Genomic DNA, 20,772 nt, shown 5'->3' with positions numbered 1-20,772 from the left:
CTCTATAGATTAGTATTCATTACATTCATATTTTTCTTGCATGTTACTTATTATTAGGGTTAGGGTTACCAGCACCTGGTAACAGCCGGACTACAACATATATATATATATATATATATATATATATATATATATATATACTGCAGATCAATGAATGGGTCATCAGAGCAGAGCAGTGGAAATACAGTACCATTTTATACATGTATTCTTTTTGTAAACGATATCTGTCTATACGTTTAAGTCTAACCTACAGATATATTGTACAAATACAGTTTTACATTCTCAGGTGATATATGTATTTCTATATAACGTAAAATGTCCATATAAACACTATTTCTGTAGTGAAAGGTGTGTTTTCATATCCTGTAATATTCTTGTCTAAAAGTATTATCTTATCTAACAGAACAACCGAACCTCAATGGGAACTTTTAATTTGAAGCCCTTTCAGCCGGAAACGTGACTCGCTCATCTCTTATTTTGACAGCTGGTCTACAGGATTACTCTGAGCTCCACCCCCCATTCCCCCTACATCCACACACGCACACACTCACTCACACACAATCACACACACACACACACACAAACACACTCACACACAAATACACCATCCTCATCACCCCCCTACAGGTCCACCGAAAGCTGACACACTTTGTTCAGGTCAGTCACTACTGCTTCATCCATCTTTAAACACGTAGCTACCGCCACTGACTGTGTAAACAACCACACAACTAGGCAGAGCTAGGCCTTCACAACAACACAACATCACACACAACTAAGCCGAGCTGGGCCTTCACAACAACACAACAACAACAAAGTGGAGCTAGGCCTTCACAACAACACAACAACTACAACGTGGAGCTAGGCCTCCACAACAACATAACAACACAGTAACAACACAATAACAACAAAACTGAGCTAGGCCTCCCCTACAACCCAACAACAACTGAGGGGAGCTAGGTCTCCACAACACAATTACAACAACACAAAAACAGCACAACAACACAATAACAACAACAAAGCGGAACTAGGCCTCCACCACAACACACCCTCTGTGTGTACATGTGTTTATTTATTCTTCTACATCAATATCAAAGTGGTTTTAAAGTGTCTTGTTTTGAAAAACCCAGGTCACACGGGGGGGGGGGGGTACAACCCCGTTAAACTTTATTAATAAAGAATTGAGATTCACAGGAGACACGGCCGCTTTTATTGTGGAGGAGAGTGGGAGGAGGGGGGGGGGGGGGGGTGCTCCGCGGTCCCTTCAACCGTCTCCTGTGTCCCGTGTGTCCGCCATACAGGCCTCGCCGCCCCGGTACCGACCCGCTGCCCAACTTCCTGCATGTGGCCTCGCAGGGTCGAACCCGGGATTGACGCGCGGAGCCGCGGCCGTGTGTGTCCGTGTGGGTGGGGGGGGCTCCTCTTCCTCCTCTTCCTCCCCTGCGCGATAAAGCAATAAAAAAAAAAAATCACCCGGAGAGGCCGAGGCCGACATTTTCCCCCGGTCCAGAGGAGCCTTAACTCCGAGGGGACATCCGAGGACACGCGCTAAGGTAACCGCCGCTCCGCCGCCGCCGCTCCCGCTGCTTCTTCTTCCGCCGCCGGACGGAGAAACACGCGTTTGCGTCAAGTTTCACTCCGGAGTTCTTCACAGAGATTCACGGCAGAACCATATGGTGTCTTTTATCGGTGTTCTGTGATTAAAATGGCTACTTTCACACGGATTTACCCGCAGCTGCACGCACGGCTCCTGGTGTCAGAGGCGTCCCAGTATGAATACACGCTGTGGACCAGGGATCAGTATTTATCACGTTTTCATATTTCTTGTTATTCCTACAACCCGACCTCAGACACTTATATTCCATTTGTACGCACATGTGCCATATTTTTACGCATAATTACGCGCGGTTCATCCCAGTGAGAGGCGCGTTGCTCCTCTTTATATCTGTAGAATGTTTCGTTTCGTGCTGGTTCCCAGTTTGACCTGGAGCTGGGACACTACCGCCAGCAGCCGCCAGCAGCACCTGCAGGTGGACCGACCGCGGCCGAACTTGTCCGCAGCTTCACGTCTTCACCTCAACTTCTTTACTATTTGACAGAAGTGTCCTCGGAGGCGGCTGCGGGAGACGCGGGACTCGATCGGCACCTGCAGCGGCTTCACGCCGGATCCTGATCCACACGCTCGCCAATCCGCGCTCACAATTAATATTGGACATCCGGTGGCAGTGCCAGCTGCGCCCCATTTTTTATTGTTGTCTGTGCGCTGGAAGGATCCCTGTTGTCTCGGAGGCTCCCGACGCGTGGCCGCTGCGTTCGGGTAAGAACCTCTGTTTGATTCTTTCTGGGGATGAGAACGCACGAGGTGTGGATGTGTGTTCGAGGCTGTGGATGCGGGGAGTGCGGCTCCGGTGCTCGCGGTGCCATGCGGGACACACACGCACACACACTGGCTGCCACCATGGCACCTTCTCCTCCCTTGCTCCGGCTCTCGGGGCCGCTGCTGGGTCCAGCTGTGCGGACACACACCACCTCATGGTTGTGTTACACTCGTGGGTTGTGTTGTGTTATTCCTTTACATTGTTGTGGCCGCGCAGGGAGCGAGGGAAGCCGAGCCGGGCCGAGGGGCGGCGGACACGGGGCCACTGTGGTTCACTCCATCGCTCCGGAGCTCCAAGGACACGGGGAGGAGAGAGGCAGCGGGGCGGAGGAGGCGCATCCCGGGCGCTGAGGTCCGTTTTATCCTCCTCTTCCCCCGGATCCAACTTCTCTCTTTGCCCCGGAGGTGAACGGGAGATCTCCCAGGCGACACGGAGCTTTGTCCGCTGATCTGTGAGGAGGTTTAATTTGTTAAATTGGCTTCCCAGACAGACCGGCGGCCAGATCGTCTCCTCACAAGCTGCCCGTCTCCTCCTCGCTGGCCTCGGCCACACGCTCCTCCATCGAAGCCTTTATTTTAAACTCCTGCTATTTACCCCCCCGTCTCACACTCTGTCCCTGACCTGTCCCCACACCGAAAGGTTGTTAGTTTAGTTCCGTCTTTTCCGAAGAGGCCTCCAGCTGCTGAAGGTTCATTGTCTGGTCACCAGCCGCTGAATCCGCCTCATGGTCCGGAGGAGAGGAATCTTTACAAGTAATACTGTAATACTTTTGTTTTGAAAGTTACTTTACAGAAACTACAGTTCACTGGGAGAGTAGTGATGCTGCATTTAACAGATACACCAAAAAAACCCACTACAATACAGGTGATAAAGTAAAGTTACTCACTTTTATTTACAGTTTTATGTTTTATAATGAGAATTTTAGTATTTTAATAAAATCTTAAACTCGTTAGACGTAAGAATGTTTGTGGATTTGCGGATTTTTTATGATGAGAAAAATAATCTTTATCTGATGAAAAGTAAAACTGATGAAAATAACCTAATTCCAGCTGCATTTCTTTGCCTCGTGTGACAGTAAATTGAAAAAATTTGGATTTGAGACTTTGAATTGGACAAAACAAGCTTTTTAAAGCTTTTATTTAATTTCATGGACCAAACAATGAACCGATCATCGATCACTGGAGAAGGTAAACATCAGGTCTGTGGTGAAACGATCTCCAGCCGGGGCTCTGGCACAAAGCAGCCAGTGGAGGATATGTTGTGGCATGAATTGAATTCGTTTGAACAACCTTTTGTTACATAACCGGTTGTTTCCGGGTTGAAGATGTCGTTTTTATTTTTTGCCTTTGATCTTCACAGTCGTCAGGATCGTGTGAATCGTCTGTTCCCTCATATCAGGGTTGGTTTGGTGAAAACGCAGCTTGAAGAGTGTTGTGTGTCCTGCACTAACTTCTCTCCACCACAGCGTTGTGGGCGCAGCGTGCATGTTGGCATGTGTGTTTGCTTTGTCAGTGACGTTGTGTATGCGTTTGTGTTGGCACTTTGCTTTGAAGAGACTTGTTTACAGAGGACCGGATGAATCGCAGGCCGAACGTAAAGCTCATGGTTATTGGTGGTTATTGACCCACGGTGGTTTGAGAGGAAGCAATTTCCTTTTGCAACCCGTCCTCCCCGTCTGTGTGTGTGTGTGTGTGTGTGTGTGTGTGTGTGTGAGCGAGGCCAAGCCTTATGTTGAACCAACACAAAGGTTGTTGTTCCAGGAAGGCATGCCAGGCTCCTATATCAGCTGCAGTGGGAGCAAACAGACACAAGAATGTGTTTGCATCGGTTTCACCGAGTAAATGTCCCTCGTAAAGACGAGAAGAGTCTCAGCGCCGGGACAAAGACTTTCAGAGGAAACTGAGACACGTGACTTTGTCGAGACGTTTGAACACAACCGACAGGACCGGAGGTGGATCGGAGTTTATCCTGCGTGTAAACATCAGAACTGTTTGTGTCATAAAAGCAGAAACACCCTGAACTGGCACCAGAGCAAGTTGGTACAAGCGAAGCACCGACACAGAATGTCCACAGGCTCATCCTCTGTGTAAACCCCCGGCTCCGCGGCTGCAGCTTCGTGATAAAGAGCGGAAACCTTTGTGCGTTTGTTCAGCTCGCCGGCGTCTCTGCTCGGGCTCCAGCCGTTTATCGAGTTGAAAAACGCTGTACGTGTCAGATCAGTGTTTGTATACACAGAAGGTTGGAAGCTGGCTGTCACTCTCCCCTGTGCCAAATACCAGTTTTCCATGTGGCACGCCAAGGCAGTGTCAGATCTGCTCTGCGAGTCCTCGTTTCCTCATTCTTGTGTTCCTGAGGTCAGTCCACAGAGAACGCATTAGGACATTGTTCTCCAATCACTGATCCCGGGCCAGCGTGAACTGGATTCCCCTGGTTTTACTTTCCACAGGTACTGAACAGGGAGTCTGCATTGTTTCTGCTGTGTGTGTGTGTGTGTGTGTGTGTGTGTGTGTGTGTGTGTGTGTGTGTGTGTGTGTGTGTGTGTGTGTGTGTGTGTGTGTGTGTGTGTGTGTGTGTGTGTGTGTGTGTGTGTGTGTGTGTGTGTGTGTGTGTGTGTGTGTGTGTGTGTGTGTGTGTTGCTCTGTGTTTCATCATGTCCCCGTCTGAAAGGAGCCTGGTATGATCAGCAGTTTGCTCTGTGGCCTCCTCCTCCTCCTCCTCCTCCTCCTCCTCCTCCTCCTCCTCCTCCTCCTCCTCACTGAGGCAGAATTAGATTTTTCTTTTCGGCGAGGGGGGGGGTTCACAAACGTTATCCGACGCAGTCTCCGCCCCGAGCAGGAGTTACCTGATTGGTTGAGTTTAACCGTACTGGGCGGAGTGGAAGGAGCAGTTCTTCGGAGGACATGTTCCCGAGGTTAAAGGATGAAGCTGCGTCTTCTTCTTCTTTCCTCTTTGAGATCAAAACCATGATGAACTGATTCCCTCTCACCAGTTCATCCAGAACCTGATCCAGCTCATTGTTCTGCCAGAGAGCTGCACTGTTCAGAAACCATTAGAAACCAGTCAGTGAGTCACTGTGTGCTGTGCTCCTTCATCATCAACACACACTGGTGGTTTATTACTGCTGCTTTCAGACGTTCACCTCACTCCGGACTTTCTCCTGAAATTATCCAGAGCGGCTGCATGTGACCCCTCTGGATAATGTCCTACTTCTTTGGAATGAGAATGAATGAGGATGAAGAAGAGGAGCCGAACACGTAGAAGACGAAGACGTCCACTTGGAGAGACGAGGAGATTCCAGAGCTTTTGGTGATGATGCCCGACGCCGGTGTGGACGAGCTGTAAACAACAACACTCATGTCCGGCCTCCTGCTGCTCTACAGGCTCCGCCCTCTCGCCTGGACGTTCCCACATGTTCCAGCTGCTTCTTCAGATGTCGAAGCCTCAGTAGAATATTGTTAACGTCTGAAAACTGCTTTGGACTCATACACTTTTCCTGCTGCTGCATTCCTCTGGTCCCAAGTCTCTGACGTTGTCTAATCTGGAGTCCGGGTCTCAAGAGCATAGGAAACCTGGCACTGGAACATCAAATGTGTATCAAGGTGTCTGTTTTTAAACACAAACGTATTCTGTAGTTTTCTGTCAAGTAGTGAGATGAATCTTATATCTACTAAAGCCAGAAATCTCTGTCTGCTTGTGTCTCTCTTATCTCGGGGACCTGTCATGTTTTTGGGCTTTAAATACATTTCTACTGAGAGACGTTATAGTTTGAATCTGTGCAGCTCACTTAGCCTTTAGCACATTTACTCTCAGAATATCAGCTTCTTCCTCTTCTGCCCTTTCACCTCTTTTCTCAGGACTCTGCAGTTCATGAGAACAACTTCTGAGTTTTAACTTTGCTGCTGATTCCCTCTGAGGATCTTTAACTTATGCTCCACTCGATCGCTGTGTCTTCGCTTCCTCCGGCGCTTCTCGAGCCGTTTTCCAACAAATCAAACACCAGAGTGTTCTTCTGATGAAGCCTGTGATCGTAACAACACGTACACACAAGCGCTAGATGCCAATTAACCACGTTTTGAACGCACAAAAGCCCGAACGCCAAATGCTTGTTGGCAGGTTTTTCTCAGGAAGTGATATGTCCCACATTTCTGCCTCTGCATGTTGTTTCATGTCAGATAAATGGATGTATTAATAGAAACGCGGGCCAGCTAATGTAATCAACAATAAGCTGAACAAACAGAAAAGAGCGGCGGCCTTCTGAATGTTCCACTTCACTAACACGACATGTGAGAACAAGTCAACGGAGCAGAATCTCTTTAATTACTCCTGTGAAAGGTTTTCTATTAATAACTCGTGGGTTTGATTAATTGCTGTATGATTTTAGCGTGTGGCCTCTGTTGAACCTGTGTCTCACTTCCTCCTGTGCTGCCCCCCCCCCCCCTCCAGGCTGGGAGGCCGAGAGCTGCCGGGCCGCGACATGTGAGAAGAGCTCGACCCCTTGACCCTCACAGCTCTCTACCATCGGTAAGACACCTCCTTCTCCTCCTCCTCCTCCTCCTCCTCCTCCTTCTGTCTTTTTGTCGCGACCCCTCTTCTCCTCTCCCGTCTCCTCCTCGTTTCATCTCCATGTTCAGATCTGAGCCTGATCTTGTTCTTCTCAGCAGAACCCTCTTGAAGTGACGTAGTGACCGCGACCTGCCGCCCTCCTGCCTCGGGCATGCCTCAGGTAAACCAGGAGTGAAACTGAAACTGTTCTCGCCCGTTGCCTCTGATTCGTTGTTCTCACAGTTGTGTGTGTGTGTCTGTGTGTGTCTGTGTGTGTTTCCTCCCTCTCAGCCGGGTATGAATGGGATGGAGCCCGTGTTTGGCGAGGCCTACGGGGGTCACAGGGGCCTGCTGAGCCCTTACCCCCTGGCCATGTCGCCACAAGGGGGCAGGACCGAGTACGACCAGGTGAGACGGCACCAGGTGGAGACGCACTTTCCTCTGGGATGTGTTTATGATTTCATATTTAATAACCGGTCCCTCTGTCCTCCTCAGAGCGTCCTCCTCATGCTCGGCTCCCCGGCATCGCCACGGAAACGGCCCTTTGAGTTGCTAAGCGACCTGGTGGACGACGGGGGCTGCGGGGAGGACCTCCCCCCCGAGCGCTGGGACGTGTCCTCGCTGGACGAGATGGCTCGCTACACCAAGCCGGGCCTCGGCGTGGGGGGGGAGCTGCTCGCCTGCTCCGAGGAGGCCGTCCTGATGGGCCGCTGGGGGAGGAGCCGGGAGGAGGAAGAGGAGGAAGAGGAGCGGAGGAGGAGGAGCGGCCGACACACGGCGCCTCCCGTCACACAGGAAGTCCAGGCCACCGCCGCCGGGAGGGAGGAGGGGCGCCTATCTGCTGCCTCGGCAACAGGGAGGGAGCTATGTGTCACAGGAAGAGCATCCGGAGGAGGTCAGGATGGGGGGGGGTCCAGGGAGCGCACGGTGGAGGTGTATCAGGTGGCGCAGGAGGAGGAGGAGGCGGTTGCTGTGGCAGCGGCAGGTTTGGCTCTGGAGCACTGCAGCGAGGAGCACAACTACTCCCTCAGCCAGGGGGGGGAGCCGGCAACAGGCCCCGGCCACGACTGTCCAACAGAGGAGGTGCAAGCCAGGGAGACGCAGCAGGAGGTGCGGGGCATGGAGGAGAGCCAGGCTAAAACTGAGGACGACGAGCAGGAGGAGGAGGAGGGGGATGAGGAAGAGGATGAGGAGGATGACGACGAAGAGGAGGAGGAGGAGGAGGAGGAGGGAGAGGAGGAGACGGCGGTGGAAGCTGAACTCTCCAGCTCCTCAGAAACTGAATGTGGTGAGTTGTGCTTTCCAGTGTGTCTGTGTGTGAGTGGGGAGGACATGTCTGAGTCTGTCCCGGGTCCAGAGGAGACCTCAGCCCGCCTCCTCTGTCCCGGGTCCAGAGGAGACCTCAGCCCGCCTCCTCTGACGGGCTTGGCTGAGCGCAGGCACATTAAATAGCAGAGTTGCGGGTGTAATTCCCGGACAGCATTCCTCCTTGGTGGCTAGTTTTACAGTTATGAAACGGCTCTGAGGGTTGGAGCCTCTTCATGTATTTAAAAACCATCTGTGGCTGCTGCGCTGCTCCTCTCTTTGTTGGGGGGGGGGGGGGGGGGTTGTGTGTCTTTAACAGGGTGTGAGAGTTGCTGCAGATTGTTAAACAGACGTTAATGTCCAGCTGGGTTTTTTTACACATTCAGCTCCTTCACGCCTCATTAAGTCTTTGTATTTAAAACACGTGCTTCAAACCTCACACAGCAAATCAGTCGGTTAAATCTGAGATGATTCAGATTATTGATGAACCATCGTGAGTTTATTTATCAAAGAGAAACATTTGCTTTGTTCCAGCTTCGAGGATGTTTGACGTGATATTGATCTGACGGACGAGTGAAGCCGTCGCTGCAAACTGTGATATGATTGACAGATGAATCAGTCAGAAACATTGTTGGTTGTTTAAAAACAATTGTCCCGGTGCTGAAGCTTTGACCTTTGACCTCCTTTTCTTACTTTGCATTCACACGCTGCTAATAATCAAAAGCATGTCACTCACATATTTACTTGTGAAATCTTGAAGATGGCAGCGATACAATCTGACTCACTTTGAGTGTTAAAATAATGTGATGAAGTGATTTGAGACTGTAAAGATGGATGACGGGTTTTTTATGTAAGAATATGATAAAGGAAATTGGCAAAATCATGATCTGATTATTTATAAAACCGAAGCCTTGGAATAAGTGTGTTCCTCGAGGAATCTGCCGTTAGAAAGCAGATGTGTGTAAAAATAAACATGTGATATAAAGTCATGAAAATTAGGGGATTGATACCTGATGTTTTTACGTGATGAAATGTCATCAACAGCCTGTGGAGAAAAGATGAACTTTGTATAACGTCTTCTGAAAAACTGCTTTGAAAACCGAGTAGTTCAAAATGCAAAGTTATGGAAATTACCAGACGAGGCGGCTCTAATGGAAGACACGTATCAAGTTGCATTGTGGGAAGTTTGGGCTGCAGTGTTTGTGGAGCTGGACCAAATCCTAGAGACTCAAGGTCGAGAGATCTCAACCTCTAGAGCTTTAATTTGACTTTATGGAAGTTTAATAGTAAATCACTAAAGTTCACATGTTCTTCTTTAAATAACCTGCTCGTTGATAAACAGGAACAAACTCAGGATGTGAGACTTCGAGGCCAAAGTTTATTAAAGTGAGGAAACTACCTGAAAGACCAAATGAGGATGAGCTCAGAGAAACAGAGAAACACTTTGGATGTCGGAGGGGAATTCACGTCCAGACGACAGGACATGAACTGTAAACATGCACATTAGATACACACACGCCCACACACACACACAAATATATATATATATATATATATATATATACACGTGATGTGGGATTAGCATCTTTTCTCTGGGTCTGGTCGTCCTCAGGCTGGTCAGACAAATCTCAAACCCCCGTCGGGGTCAGATTTCCACTGTCGCTCTCCAGTGTTGTTGTGGTGTGTTGTTGTGGTGTGTTGTTGTGTGCACGGTCAAGTTGTACTTACCAGCAGCAAAGGGCTGTGTCATGGATTCTTCGGTGTGTGTGTGTGTGTGTGAGTGTTTGTGGAGAGGTTGAAACAAGATTGAAAAAGCATTGTGTGAAATATGTGTGTGTGTGTGTATACTGTGTATATATATATATATGTATATACACACAACTCACTTGCATGATGTCTTTGTATGTATGTACATCTCACTGTTTTATAAACATGGTATGTCTATAATATATATATATCCATATATTTAATGTGAATATATCTATCTACTGTATATAATGTGTGTGTGTGTGTGTGTGTGTATATATATATCAATAGATTGAGTTGAGGGGAGTACAGGCAATGACGCAACCTGCAAACTGGACCAGATGACATGATGTTACATAAACCTGTGTGTGTGTCTGTGTGTGTGTGTGTGTGTGTGTGTGTTTATGCGTGTGTGTGTTTGTGCGTCTGAGAGCAAGGATCGGCCTCCATGATTATTAACTGTCGTTGTGGTTTTACTTTTGTAATTCCTTTCTTGTTTAAACTTCTCTGGATGAGGAGAGTCGACCTCCTCCCTCCTCCCTCCTCCTCCTGCTGGAGCTTTGCATGTTGTGTTATTTATGATGACATTATTGGTGGCTGTGTGCGGCTGAGGCTAATCCTGCGTGACGTGTGTGTGCGGTTGTGTAGGTGTGTGTCTCTGGAGCTGGTGGTGGCTTTGTCGTCGGGACGTGCAGCGTGTGTTTGTGGATTAGGGTTCACAGCCTGATTTGATACCAGGCAAACGCCAACATTAATACCTGTCACTCATGATTACGCTTCATCTGTCGAATATTTCCCAATTAAACGTCTTATACACGGCTGTCACTGCTGCCCCCCCCCCCCCCCCCCACCCTCCCTTCTGATGGATCACGCTCTGTTTTCTTCACGATGGTGAACTGGAGGGAGATGGTTTATGGTTGGTTCCGGATCTCACGTGATTCTGAACCGGGAGACGTTGAACATTTGTCCGGATCGTAAACACGGAGCTTGATTCAATATTTGAAAACAATTTGTCCATCGAGAGACAAAACAAATGCAGCCGATGTTTAAAACCTGTTTTTTTTCTGCTGTGATGGATATGGCCGGCCTTACCCACAATGCATCAACTCTGCAAAGCGTCAAACAAAATGTATAATCACAAACCTTTTAGACGGGTCATCAGTTCACTCATTGTTTGTACAGTGTGTGTATTTCAGCCGTGTGGTTCTCTGCTGAAAGACAAACACCAGATAAGATCAGACCAGATCAGAGACACGGAGCCGGAGAGAAACATTAACGTCTTGTTGCGACGGTGAAGCTGCCGACTCGGAGGTTTTGTTTTCCTCTCGGTGACGTCTGCGGCTCGCTGGTCGGCCTTCGGTTCAGAACTGAATCTTAATGGTTTTACTGGATGGTCGTTAACTGTGGTTCAGGGATCCAGGTCAGAGGATTGTTTTTTATACTCTCAGGGTTTTTTCCTTGTTTGAAAATCAGGCGGGGGTGGAACTGAGCCATCACACCAGAGGAACGGGGGGGGGGGGGTGTTGACGAAATGACAAAAACAACAATTATCGCAGTAATTGTTTTTTTACTCAACAATCTAGTACAGTGACTTCAAGGTGTATTCATGTAAACACAACAAACTGAATTATCTACATATCACAGTTTTTCTAATCCCAAAACCTTTGACTCAGACTCTGGTTGGTTGAAATTACTCTGGTTATAATAACAATAATGTAAATGACTTTTATTAATTTAGATATTTTTAAAGGAGAGTTACAAAGCTCTGCACATGTATAAAACAAGACGTAATAGAAGGAGGAAAAGAGACAGAGTATCGTGATGTGATGATTTTTTATAATTCTTTAATCTTTTTTCTTTCATAGTCAAATGATTTACTGAAAACAAGTTGTGTGATTTGCTTCCCATCACTCAGATAGAATGAGGTCACAGCTTTGATCCAGCAGCTGATGCACTGTTTGCTGTTTGGACGGAATGAGACATTTTGTGTTAATAAGTTTCATGAGAAATGAAACCGAGGAAAGAATCCAGAAAATGCTCCTTAACTTTCAAGTCTACATTTTGGAAACACTTTGGGTTTCATGAGTCACAAGGAACCGGTAACTGGAAATGACTTCCTCTGTTTGTAACGGCTGGAATGGTTCTTGATAATAAAACTATAAAAATGCAATAAACCAAAAAGAGAAAGTAGGTAAAAAACAATATTGAAAGTATAAGGAATTAAATGTAGCTGATAAATATATGATTTTATCCGTTAATACGATTTATCACAGGATAAATCTCAATGATTTTATCTCAAACCAAACTTTTTTTTTTGTCCCACTAGAAAGTTAAAATAAGCAAAGTTATGCTTTGCTCCGATTCTTCATACTGTTCTGTTCTTTGTTTTTGTTTTATAAATCACTTTAAAAGTTTTTGATGCAGATTTTCGCTCTAAAAATCACCAGAAATTCCAGAACAAATTCCCCAAAGTTCTGTGCTACAGTTGTTAAGGAAGTAGCTGCACAAACCTCAAAGTGTTGTGTGTTTGTTCCTCTAGAGGCGGAGGCGGAGCCGGCCCGGCAGCACGGCGAGCGGCCGGCGAAGCGTCGGTGTTTCTGGGAATACAGACGAGCCCGAGACGCGGCCTCAAAGAAGAAGCTGGGCGGGGACGTCCACTGGTCCCTGTCCTGGAGCTCCAGCACTTTACCCAGCACGCTGTACCGCAGAGAAGGTGAGGACACACCGAGAGATCACTGGGTGAACAAGATAATCAAATCATGGGAGTTTTGAAAGTTGCTTCAGACAAAATCCTTGAAAAAAACCACAGAAATCTTTGTATTTAACATTTTGAGTGAAACAAACGAAGCAGATTTACATTCGGATCGTTCCTGAATCAGTGAATTCAGCTGAGAACACAGAGAAGTGAAGTTAGAGCTGATCCAGGGACTCGTTGGCAGCAGAAGTCGTTTTCCACACTGCAGCTGCAAATCGTCCCATTTCTCTTCCCGTCTTGTGTGACACAAATCGGATCCGGACCCTCGGGCGCTCGGCCTACATTCAACTTCTACGACGGGTTTTCAGTGTCTCTCTGATAAGAACCTAACAACTGTGTGTGCAGCGGTTTGCCAGCACCAGTGTCCTGTGTGATTCAGTTCATTCATGAGACTCGATGCAATAAAATAAAACTGCTGCACTTCAAAATGACCGTTTAACAACATCCAGCTCCGGTTCATCTCCTGCAGCCGCCTCGTCTGAGAGTCTCAGGCCTCGAAGGACTTTTATTTTGTAGTTGAGCGATTTAATGAAACCAAATCTAGGCTTTGTTTCCATTCAAACACATTTCTATGTGACAGAGCAGTGAGAGTAGCATCTGGAATCTGGACAACATCTTGAGATTAAGTGAGTTTTAATACCAACGCTTGGTTGCACGGCATAAATTTGGACCTGGTGTATATATGGATAAACCAGGCCAGTGTGGATGTTTAGTTATATTTATCCTTTTTTAATTTCAAATTTTAATCTTTTATACTGTGTTTATTCTCATTCTTGCTATGTTGTCTTGAAATGTTTATTTTCTCTACTCGGCTGTTTTGTAAATTAGGTCTTTACCTCAATTTATTTTAAAATAAAGGTTGAATTAATTAATTAAAAAGTTACCAGTTATTCCTAAGATCTTCTTTGATATAAACTTTATCATGAATAAAATGAAAACACAATTACAACCAAATATATAGAAATTGAATTTAGAAAATATTTCCGTGCAAAATATAAACAAAAAAAATGCACCTCTAATAACTATCCATCAACTCATTTGTTTATGGGTATTGGGGGGGGGGGGAGAGAAAACAACCAAAATGGGTTGAAAGAGAGTTCAACATAGTGACTTCCTTCTTGTGTCCCTGCCTCCAGGTAAGAAAGGACGCCGCAAAGCTCGAAAGACGGACGCCAGCGACCTCACGCCGAACCCCCAGAAGCTCCACAACATCGGGGAGCAGCTGCAGAAGCTCAACGCTGCCATCGACGGCATGGGGCCGGTCAACGACCTCCCTGCCATGGCCCGGGCCAGGTCACGCAAGGAGAAGAACAAGCTGGCGTCCAGGTATTAGACTCCACCCGCTGCCCCGGAGACTCTCTGGTGATTTATCTGGCGTCAGGGGGAAGTTCTCAGTGTTTGAGGATGATCTGCAGAGACGGAAGAGGAGAACTCTGCAGGGCTCTGTGGTTTGGTATCTGCCGTCTGGTCTTCAGCCTCGTCGAGCTCGGTTTTCAAATATGTGGTGTTTTTAACCGGTCGACCTTCTGATGCTGTTTCTGGAGGACGCACAGAGGGAAGAATATATCGAATCTGAAATCAAGGGAGATTGATCTTATTCCCGGTGCCGTTCTTTGACTCGACCCTCCGAGGACGCGGCCATAACAAGCTATTACACGTTGTCCATTTGCAGTTAGGGATATTTCAAAGATTTACAATATAAATGATTTGAAAATTTGAATTGGACATTATCACGGTGGAGTAAATGAAGGAAGGATGGAGGGAAGCGGAGGAGATGAGATGAGGAAGGCCGGATGAATAGAAGGAAATCAGGGCAGGGCTGAGGAGGTAGACAAGGAATTAGATGAGGAGGGAGAGAGGGGTTATATGAAGTTCATCTGTCGGGGGAGGTGGAGAACACAGAGGGAAGGAGGCAGTTTAAATAGGAGGGGGACTCTGGGAATATCCTATTATTCCAAACGTATATTAAACACGGCACAAACACACGAGGAGGAGGAGGAGGAGGAGGAGAAGGAGGAGGAGGAGGAGGAGGAGGAGGAGCAGGAGGAGGAGGAAGATGTTTATCGTTGGTCCTGAGTTCACGTTTAAATCTAATATGCAGGAATCTCTTTTGTGTGTATTCTCTTCTCTTCATACCGTCGTACTTGTGGCTGACGAGAGCAGGTCAGAGTTAGCGCTGGGATTCTCCTGACCACCTCCGGACCTTCCTGTCAAAAACAACCAGGCCACGGCGTGGGGGGGAAACCCACGGTGAAGAGATCAGGTCCTGGTCACTGACGATGGGATCAGTTGTTTTGGAAAATATCATTTTAGAATCGATTTCGTCTCCGTGCTTCAATGACAAAAACTTTAAAGCGTTAAAGTAAAGTCAAGACATTGGAAACCATAAAAAAGCTTTCTGTGAATTCTCTCATTTCATTTAACCTAGCGTAGCTTAAATAATGCTAGCAGAAGGGAACTGTTAGCCGAGCTCCATCGATGATAGCATCTTTTAAACAACCTTTAAGTAGTTTCTTAGTCTCGTGAAGTTAATCATAATACAAATAAATACAAAGCAAAAAGCCAACTGAGCAGTTAGCTTGATCGCTACCGCTAGTCCTTCTTTGATAGCGCCCACTGCACATTTTCAACGAGGTGCGTTCTAAGCTAGATCAACGTGTGCAGAACCAATGTCCGTTATTAGCCTGTTGTTATTCAACGATTCTAAGAATTCTCATATTTTGGATGCACCTCGAAGCATCCTGAAGAAAAACCACTGTGGCCATTTGCCGAGCTCATGCAAGTACCAGAGGATTCCAATTTGGTGAGAGTGTGTTTCCTACCTTCAGGCCACCACTGGTTTCATCTCATTCCGTGCACCAATTAAATCAATTTGCAGATGTGGGCAGTCCCTCACAGCGAAAGTCTTCTTTGGGGTTTATTTTTGGTAAAACAGGAAGGGCTGTTGGCTTCAGGGGCCAGTGGGTAGGTAGGGAAACGCTGTTACCAATTTAAAAAACCTGCTGGTTACATGTTGGAGGATCCTTTGTGCTTTGTGGACTCCATCCCTGCGGTGATTAGGAACAGCTCATAGTTGAGTGGTCGTCGGCGTCCGCCCCGGGGGCAGCCGGCAGTGTGGTGCAAACAGAAAAACCTGGCTGAGGCATAATTTAACATTTCAACCAGCAGAGGAACACGGGGGGGGGGGGGGGGGGATCCGTCCAACATTACTGGCCTGCAAGTACTTTGCTTCCTTAAGTTTCATTTAGCTGACTCACAGCTGCAGGAAATGTGTGTGTAGAGAATAGTCCCCATGAGATGCATTAATATTTAACGTGCAATGATTGATTCATTCGCTGCCACGTTTTTTATAATTTAACCCCCAAATATTCGGAATCCGAAAGAAGCCGTGTCCCTTCAGGGTCGCGGTGCTAAACGCTTCCCGGAGGTTTCAGCCTCACGGTTTGGAATCACATCCTCCTCTCAGCTGCTCGCGGTGTGAGCCAGCAGGAGCAGTCACGAGCTCATGTGGAGAACGGGAATACGAGAGCAGAATTTCCTGTTCCAGAGAAATGACGGCGGTTTCTTTTCCTCCTGTTTCCAGGGCCTGCCGGCTGAAGAAGAAGGCCCAGCACGAAGCCAACAAGATCAAGCTGTGGGGGCTCAACCAGGAGTACGGTCAGTACCTCAGATGATTTACACGCTGAAGGATTGTGTTTATGGATTGAGGAAATCATAAAAACTCCTGTGGGGTTAACCAAGCTTCATTTAAATAACTCAGAAGTGTCAGGTTGTATTTATGAAATATTAAAAATAAGATCTGCATGACGGAGCCTGTTTGGATATTTGCAACTCGCAGTTTATTGAACATTCCCCCTCAACGTGTTCAGTCTGCTTCAGGTTTTCTTATCAATTGATGTCTTCCCCCCCCCCCCCGACATAAAGCCTCTGCTCACACATGAATGGAGCATTATATAAACTGGTTTATTACGCAGAGCTGTGGTGTCTGAAGATCTGTGTCTGATAACTGGGACACGATTCAGGTCATCCAGTCCTGCAGCGTTCTCCTGTTTACTGCTCAGGGAAACTCCATGTCCTCCTCAGTCAATGGAGAAAAATCTGAAGTGTTGTTTACACACCGAAGGAAACCAGGCCGCATTTCAGGAGCAGCCAACCCGAGAGCTGCTCCCCTCCGATGACCCACTTCACTGGGAACCCGGAGCATTAACAGACCAGCAACAACCAGTCCTCCATCTGAACAGGGACAGCACAGAGTGTCGGTCATCCACGTTTCATCAATCACTGTGGTTACACGTGCAAAACAGAAGAAAACCCAAATGTAGTAATGACTGTTTCAACTGTACACGTCTGTAATTCAGGGAAACGAGCTTTCCTCACAACTTATAACACAAACTTATCAAGTAGGTGAAACATCCTCCATCTGCTCGTCTTCTATAAACTGACCAAGACATGGAAAAGCAGCTCCGATTAGCATTTTCACCATCAATACCATCTGACATCAGACGCATCATATCAGTGTTCAGTAATTTCATAATTCACTCTGAGGGAATCTGTATGAAATATGTGGCCTTTGCTGAATGTCGCTACACTTTCACTCTCCTTCGCAGGAGGTTAAGATATTTGTTAATATATTTAAATTCCCTCTGACACGAGCAGAAACTCTTTCTTTCAGGCTCGGCTCCAATTTAAAAAACCGCTGGAATCGCTGAGGGCGGAGAGAGAGAGAGAGAGAGAGTGAACCGAGTTAATTTAGAGAGAAAGTCTCCAGCTGTGGAAACTGACAGATCGTGACTTGTTCTGCTGAAACCTTGTCGTGTTAATGGCCGTGTAGCTTCCAGTGACTGACAGGACATGTGATTGACTGACTGCAGCTTCAGATCTGACGTCACACGGACTTCAATCCTCCACCGACAGCCCGACAGTTCAGGATCTGCACCGGATCCATCATGTTCACGTGGACATAGTTGTACAACGATTGAGGATACATATAAACTGTGGATCCGGGGGGGGGTGGGGGGAGCTGATGCATGTTCCAGCCTCCATCTGATTAACCCAAAGGAGAAACCCTCTTGCCACCTGTTCCAGTGAGAAGCAGCAGGATCCTGCAGGAAGCCGATAGTCCCCGGCTCGGTGCAGAACCATGTAAACACACTGATTGAGGGTAAAACCTGAGCTGGATGACTTCACCTTGTTTTCTGATAACCGACACGTCCTCTGTGCCAAATGTGTCAGACCAGTCCCTCCTGGCCCCGCCCCCTCGTCCCCCGATTCAAACCGGACCAATCACCAGCCGGCGTCCTTTTGTCCTCTTTTCCTTTCTTTTCTTTTTTTAACATTCCAGTCATTCCTGATCCCAGCGTTTCATTTCATTACTTTACTTGTGGCTCCCGCGAAATCCTGGCAGGAGTCCAACACACACACACACACCAACAAACACACACACACACACACACACACACACACACGCAGCCTAACCTCATACATCCTTTCTCTTCTGTTTTCCCTCCTATGATCCTCTTTATTCTTCTTCTCCTTTTTTTAACTCTCACTCTCTCTCTCTCTCTCTCTCTCTCTCTCTCTCTCTCTCTCTCTCTCTCTCTCTCTCTCTCTCTCTCCGTCAGTGTAATTTGGCTTCTATACAACTCACTTAGCGCCGTACAACAAGTCAGTGCCAGTGCAGGGAAGCCTCCTCACTTCATGAAGTGTGTGTCTGTGTGTGTGCGTGCATGTGTGTGTGTGTGTGTGTGTGTGTGTGTGTGTGTGTGTGTCTGTGTGTTGAAGATAGCCCTTTGACCACCCACGCACTCCCTGCTGAGACGAGCACTTGACAAAACGAGAGAGTACAGCACGCTGACATCATGGGTGTCATGGCGCCATCGGGTCACATGGCCCCACAGGGGGAGGAGCCAGTAGCACAGAGGGCGCTGATGATTCACACCATCAGCAGCCGAGTTGCAGCTCAGATTGATTCTGTTCTGTAGACAGACGGAAGGAGAGCGACTTTATTAGAGAATTAAGATGTAAGAGCATTCATAGTGAATATCAGATCATTTATCAAGATTCAATAATTCTCCCCTTGGAAATTGTTGAAAATGTCAAAAGAATCTCTTAATAGCGTGTTTAGCTCGAATCCACTGCAAACACACCTGTCTTTTTTCTGTAAAACAAAACCTCTGATTCTTATCTTTTATTAATTTCCTCCAAAATCATTCGTGAACAGTTTATTAGATTATTTTTCTGCTCCGGTCGGGGGAGCTGCCGCAGTGTGGTCATTCTAATTGAACCTTTATTCACCAGGAAACAGCCGCTCTCATCATGACACATTTACACCTGAGAGCTGCCAGTGTTTCCACTGCAGCAGAGTTAATGGTCTTATTCAGCCAGGACTGAGGAGGAAGAGGAGGAAGAGGAGGCTGGAGCTGCTTCCTCTTTCCTCACGACCTTCCTCCAACCTGCTGGTCACGGCCCTTATTCCACTTTCACTAAGTTTCAACTTGACTCAAGTTCACTTTCATTGAAAACTACTTTTGGCTGCTTTTGTATTTGCATTTATATTCCACATAGATGACGTAGTATATCGGCATTTGGACCCAAAAATACATCAAATCCAACATGAGACATGTTAGTTTATTTACTATAGAACCATAAACATCCCCAACGAAGTATTTTCATAGTTGAATATGTGAATATAGGTTTTTAAGGGTGAAGACATAATTATAAAATCATATAATATCAGCCACTAAACACCAATTCTAAATAAACAGCTGTAGTCACTGACATTTACTTCTTTATAGTTGTGCCACGCTTCAAATAAATGGAAATATTAAGTTTAAAAGGTCAAACAATATTAGTTGCTTTGTGTTTTCATGGTGTTGGGCTCCTCTTCTCTCAACCGACCCCCACCGTTTGTTAAATATGACAACAAATTTATTTTTTACTTTGGATTTAAATGATCGTATCTCTCTTCGTGGCCGATCTTTGGACTGAAGCTGAAGACTCTGTGTTCACTGTGTGACGTCTGGAACCAGTCACGTGATCTGGCGTAACGTGTGACTCGCGATGGTTAAAACAAAGTCCCTCGTCCCATGAGGCATCAGGGTTTTAATTTATGAGAAGTGAATCGTGATGTGTCATTTGGCCCAGAATCTCACTTTTATCTATTTATTTGAGCGACTAAACAAACTGTGTCCCTGGATGAAGGTAGTGAAAACTGTCAGATACCCGGAGCCGGCGCTGGGAGCTTTGTCAGACACGTGAGCCGAGCTTAACGGATCCATCTGTGTCCACACAGGATGCGTTCAGGCTCAGGAGCGAGTGTAGGCAGCATGTTGTTCTGGCAGCGCTCAGAGCCGAACAACAAGGAGACGTGTTGGAGTAGGAACCGGAGCTGTGGGGCAGCTGCTGTTTACAGCTGGACTGATGAGAATATCTTAATCATCAAACTCATTTAAGTGATTCTGGGCCGTGCGTCTTCTCCCCTGTGGAATTCATCTACTGCTTTGAGTGGAGAACAATCGTCTGTCTCTGGTTCTCCCCACAGAGAACCTGCTCGGCGCTCTGCTGCGGATCAAGGAGGTGATCAGGAGGCGAGTGGAGAGCAGCGAGGAGGAGGACACGGACGAGCGGGGGATGACTCAGCGCCTGGAGGACATCCTCCGAGAGTCCAGCGGTGAGACGGAACCAACAACACCAGCATCACAGTGATGAGAACAGTGTTTTGTATCATATCTGGATCTGAACTCTGCTTGTTGTCGTGTGGTTTGTTTTCTCCTTCTCTCTCCATCACACCGCAGGGCCTCTAGTCGCCGGGCGGACCAAAGACTTTGTGCAGAGGATTCTGGCAGCCAGTCAGAACCAGTGCAAGGAGCCGCTGGGGGCCGGAGACCAGGCAGCCGGGTAAACCCCCCCCAGCACCCCCCTCTCCTCTACATCTCCTTACTCCACGACCCGGGGCGAGCTACTCGTCACCACCTCCACTCTCTCACTGTGTAAAAGGAAGAGGTGAAGCAGAGGTGGAGAGGCTTGGAGGACGGGGGGGGGGGGGGGGGG

At 47.3% G+C, this 20,772-nt stretch overlaps 1 protein-coding gene and 1 long non-coding RNA gene across 2 annotated transcripts; both read left to right on the top strand.

Moving 5' to 3' along the window:
* The first annotated feature begins 515 nt into the window (after positions 1–515).
* LOC128436956 (uncharacterized) lies at positions 516–7,506 on the top strand. Its single transcript, XR_008338133.1, has 5 exons — positions 516–657; positions 6,819–6,896; positions 7,037–7,098; positions 7,209–7,325; positions 7,413–7,506. It is a non-coding gene; the product is annotated as an uncharacterized LOC128436956 (long non-coding RNA).
* Positions 7,507–7,547: 41 nt separating this feature from the next.
* On the top strand, positions 7,548–20,740 carry LOC128437506 (CREB3 regulatory factor). Its single transcript, XM_053419691.1, has 6 exons — positions 7,548–8,205; positions 12,508–12,681; positions 13,860–14,049; positions 16,307–16,380; positions 20,264–20,392; positions 20,517–20,740. Exons 1-6 carry the CDS (start codon positions 7,548–7,550, stop codon positions 20,621–20,623), a joined length of 1,332 nt encoding a protein of 443 aa, XP_053275666.1. The 3' UTR covers positions 20,624–20,740.
* The last annotated feature ends 32 nt before the right edge of the window (positions 20,741–20,772 follow it).

This window comes from Pleuronectes platessa, chromosome 3, assembly GCF_947347685.1.
Source record: "Pleuronectes platessa chromosome 3, fPlePla1.1, whole genome shotgun sequence".
Lineage (NCBI taxonomy): Eukaryota > Metazoa > Chordata > Actinopteri > Pleuronectiformes > Pleuronectidae > Pleuronectes > Pleuronectes platessa.
The sequence above is the reverse complement of the archived record's forward strand: the minus strand, read 5'-3'. Positions and strand labels throughout refer to the sequence as shown.

Coding starts and splice junctions, on each gene's coding strand:
- LOC128437506 (XM_053419691.1), top strand. CDS start 7,548: ATGGCTCGCTACACCAAGCCGGGCCTCGGCGTGGGGGGGGAGCTGCTC. Junction 12,682..13,859: donor CACGCTGTACCGCAGAGAAG/GTGAGGACACAC, acceptor CCCTGCCTCCAG/GTAAGAAAGGACGCCGCAAA. Junction 16,381..20,263: donor GGGGCTCAACCAGGAGTACG/GTCAGTACCTCA, acceptor TTCTCCCCACAG/AGAACCTGCTCGGCGCTCTG.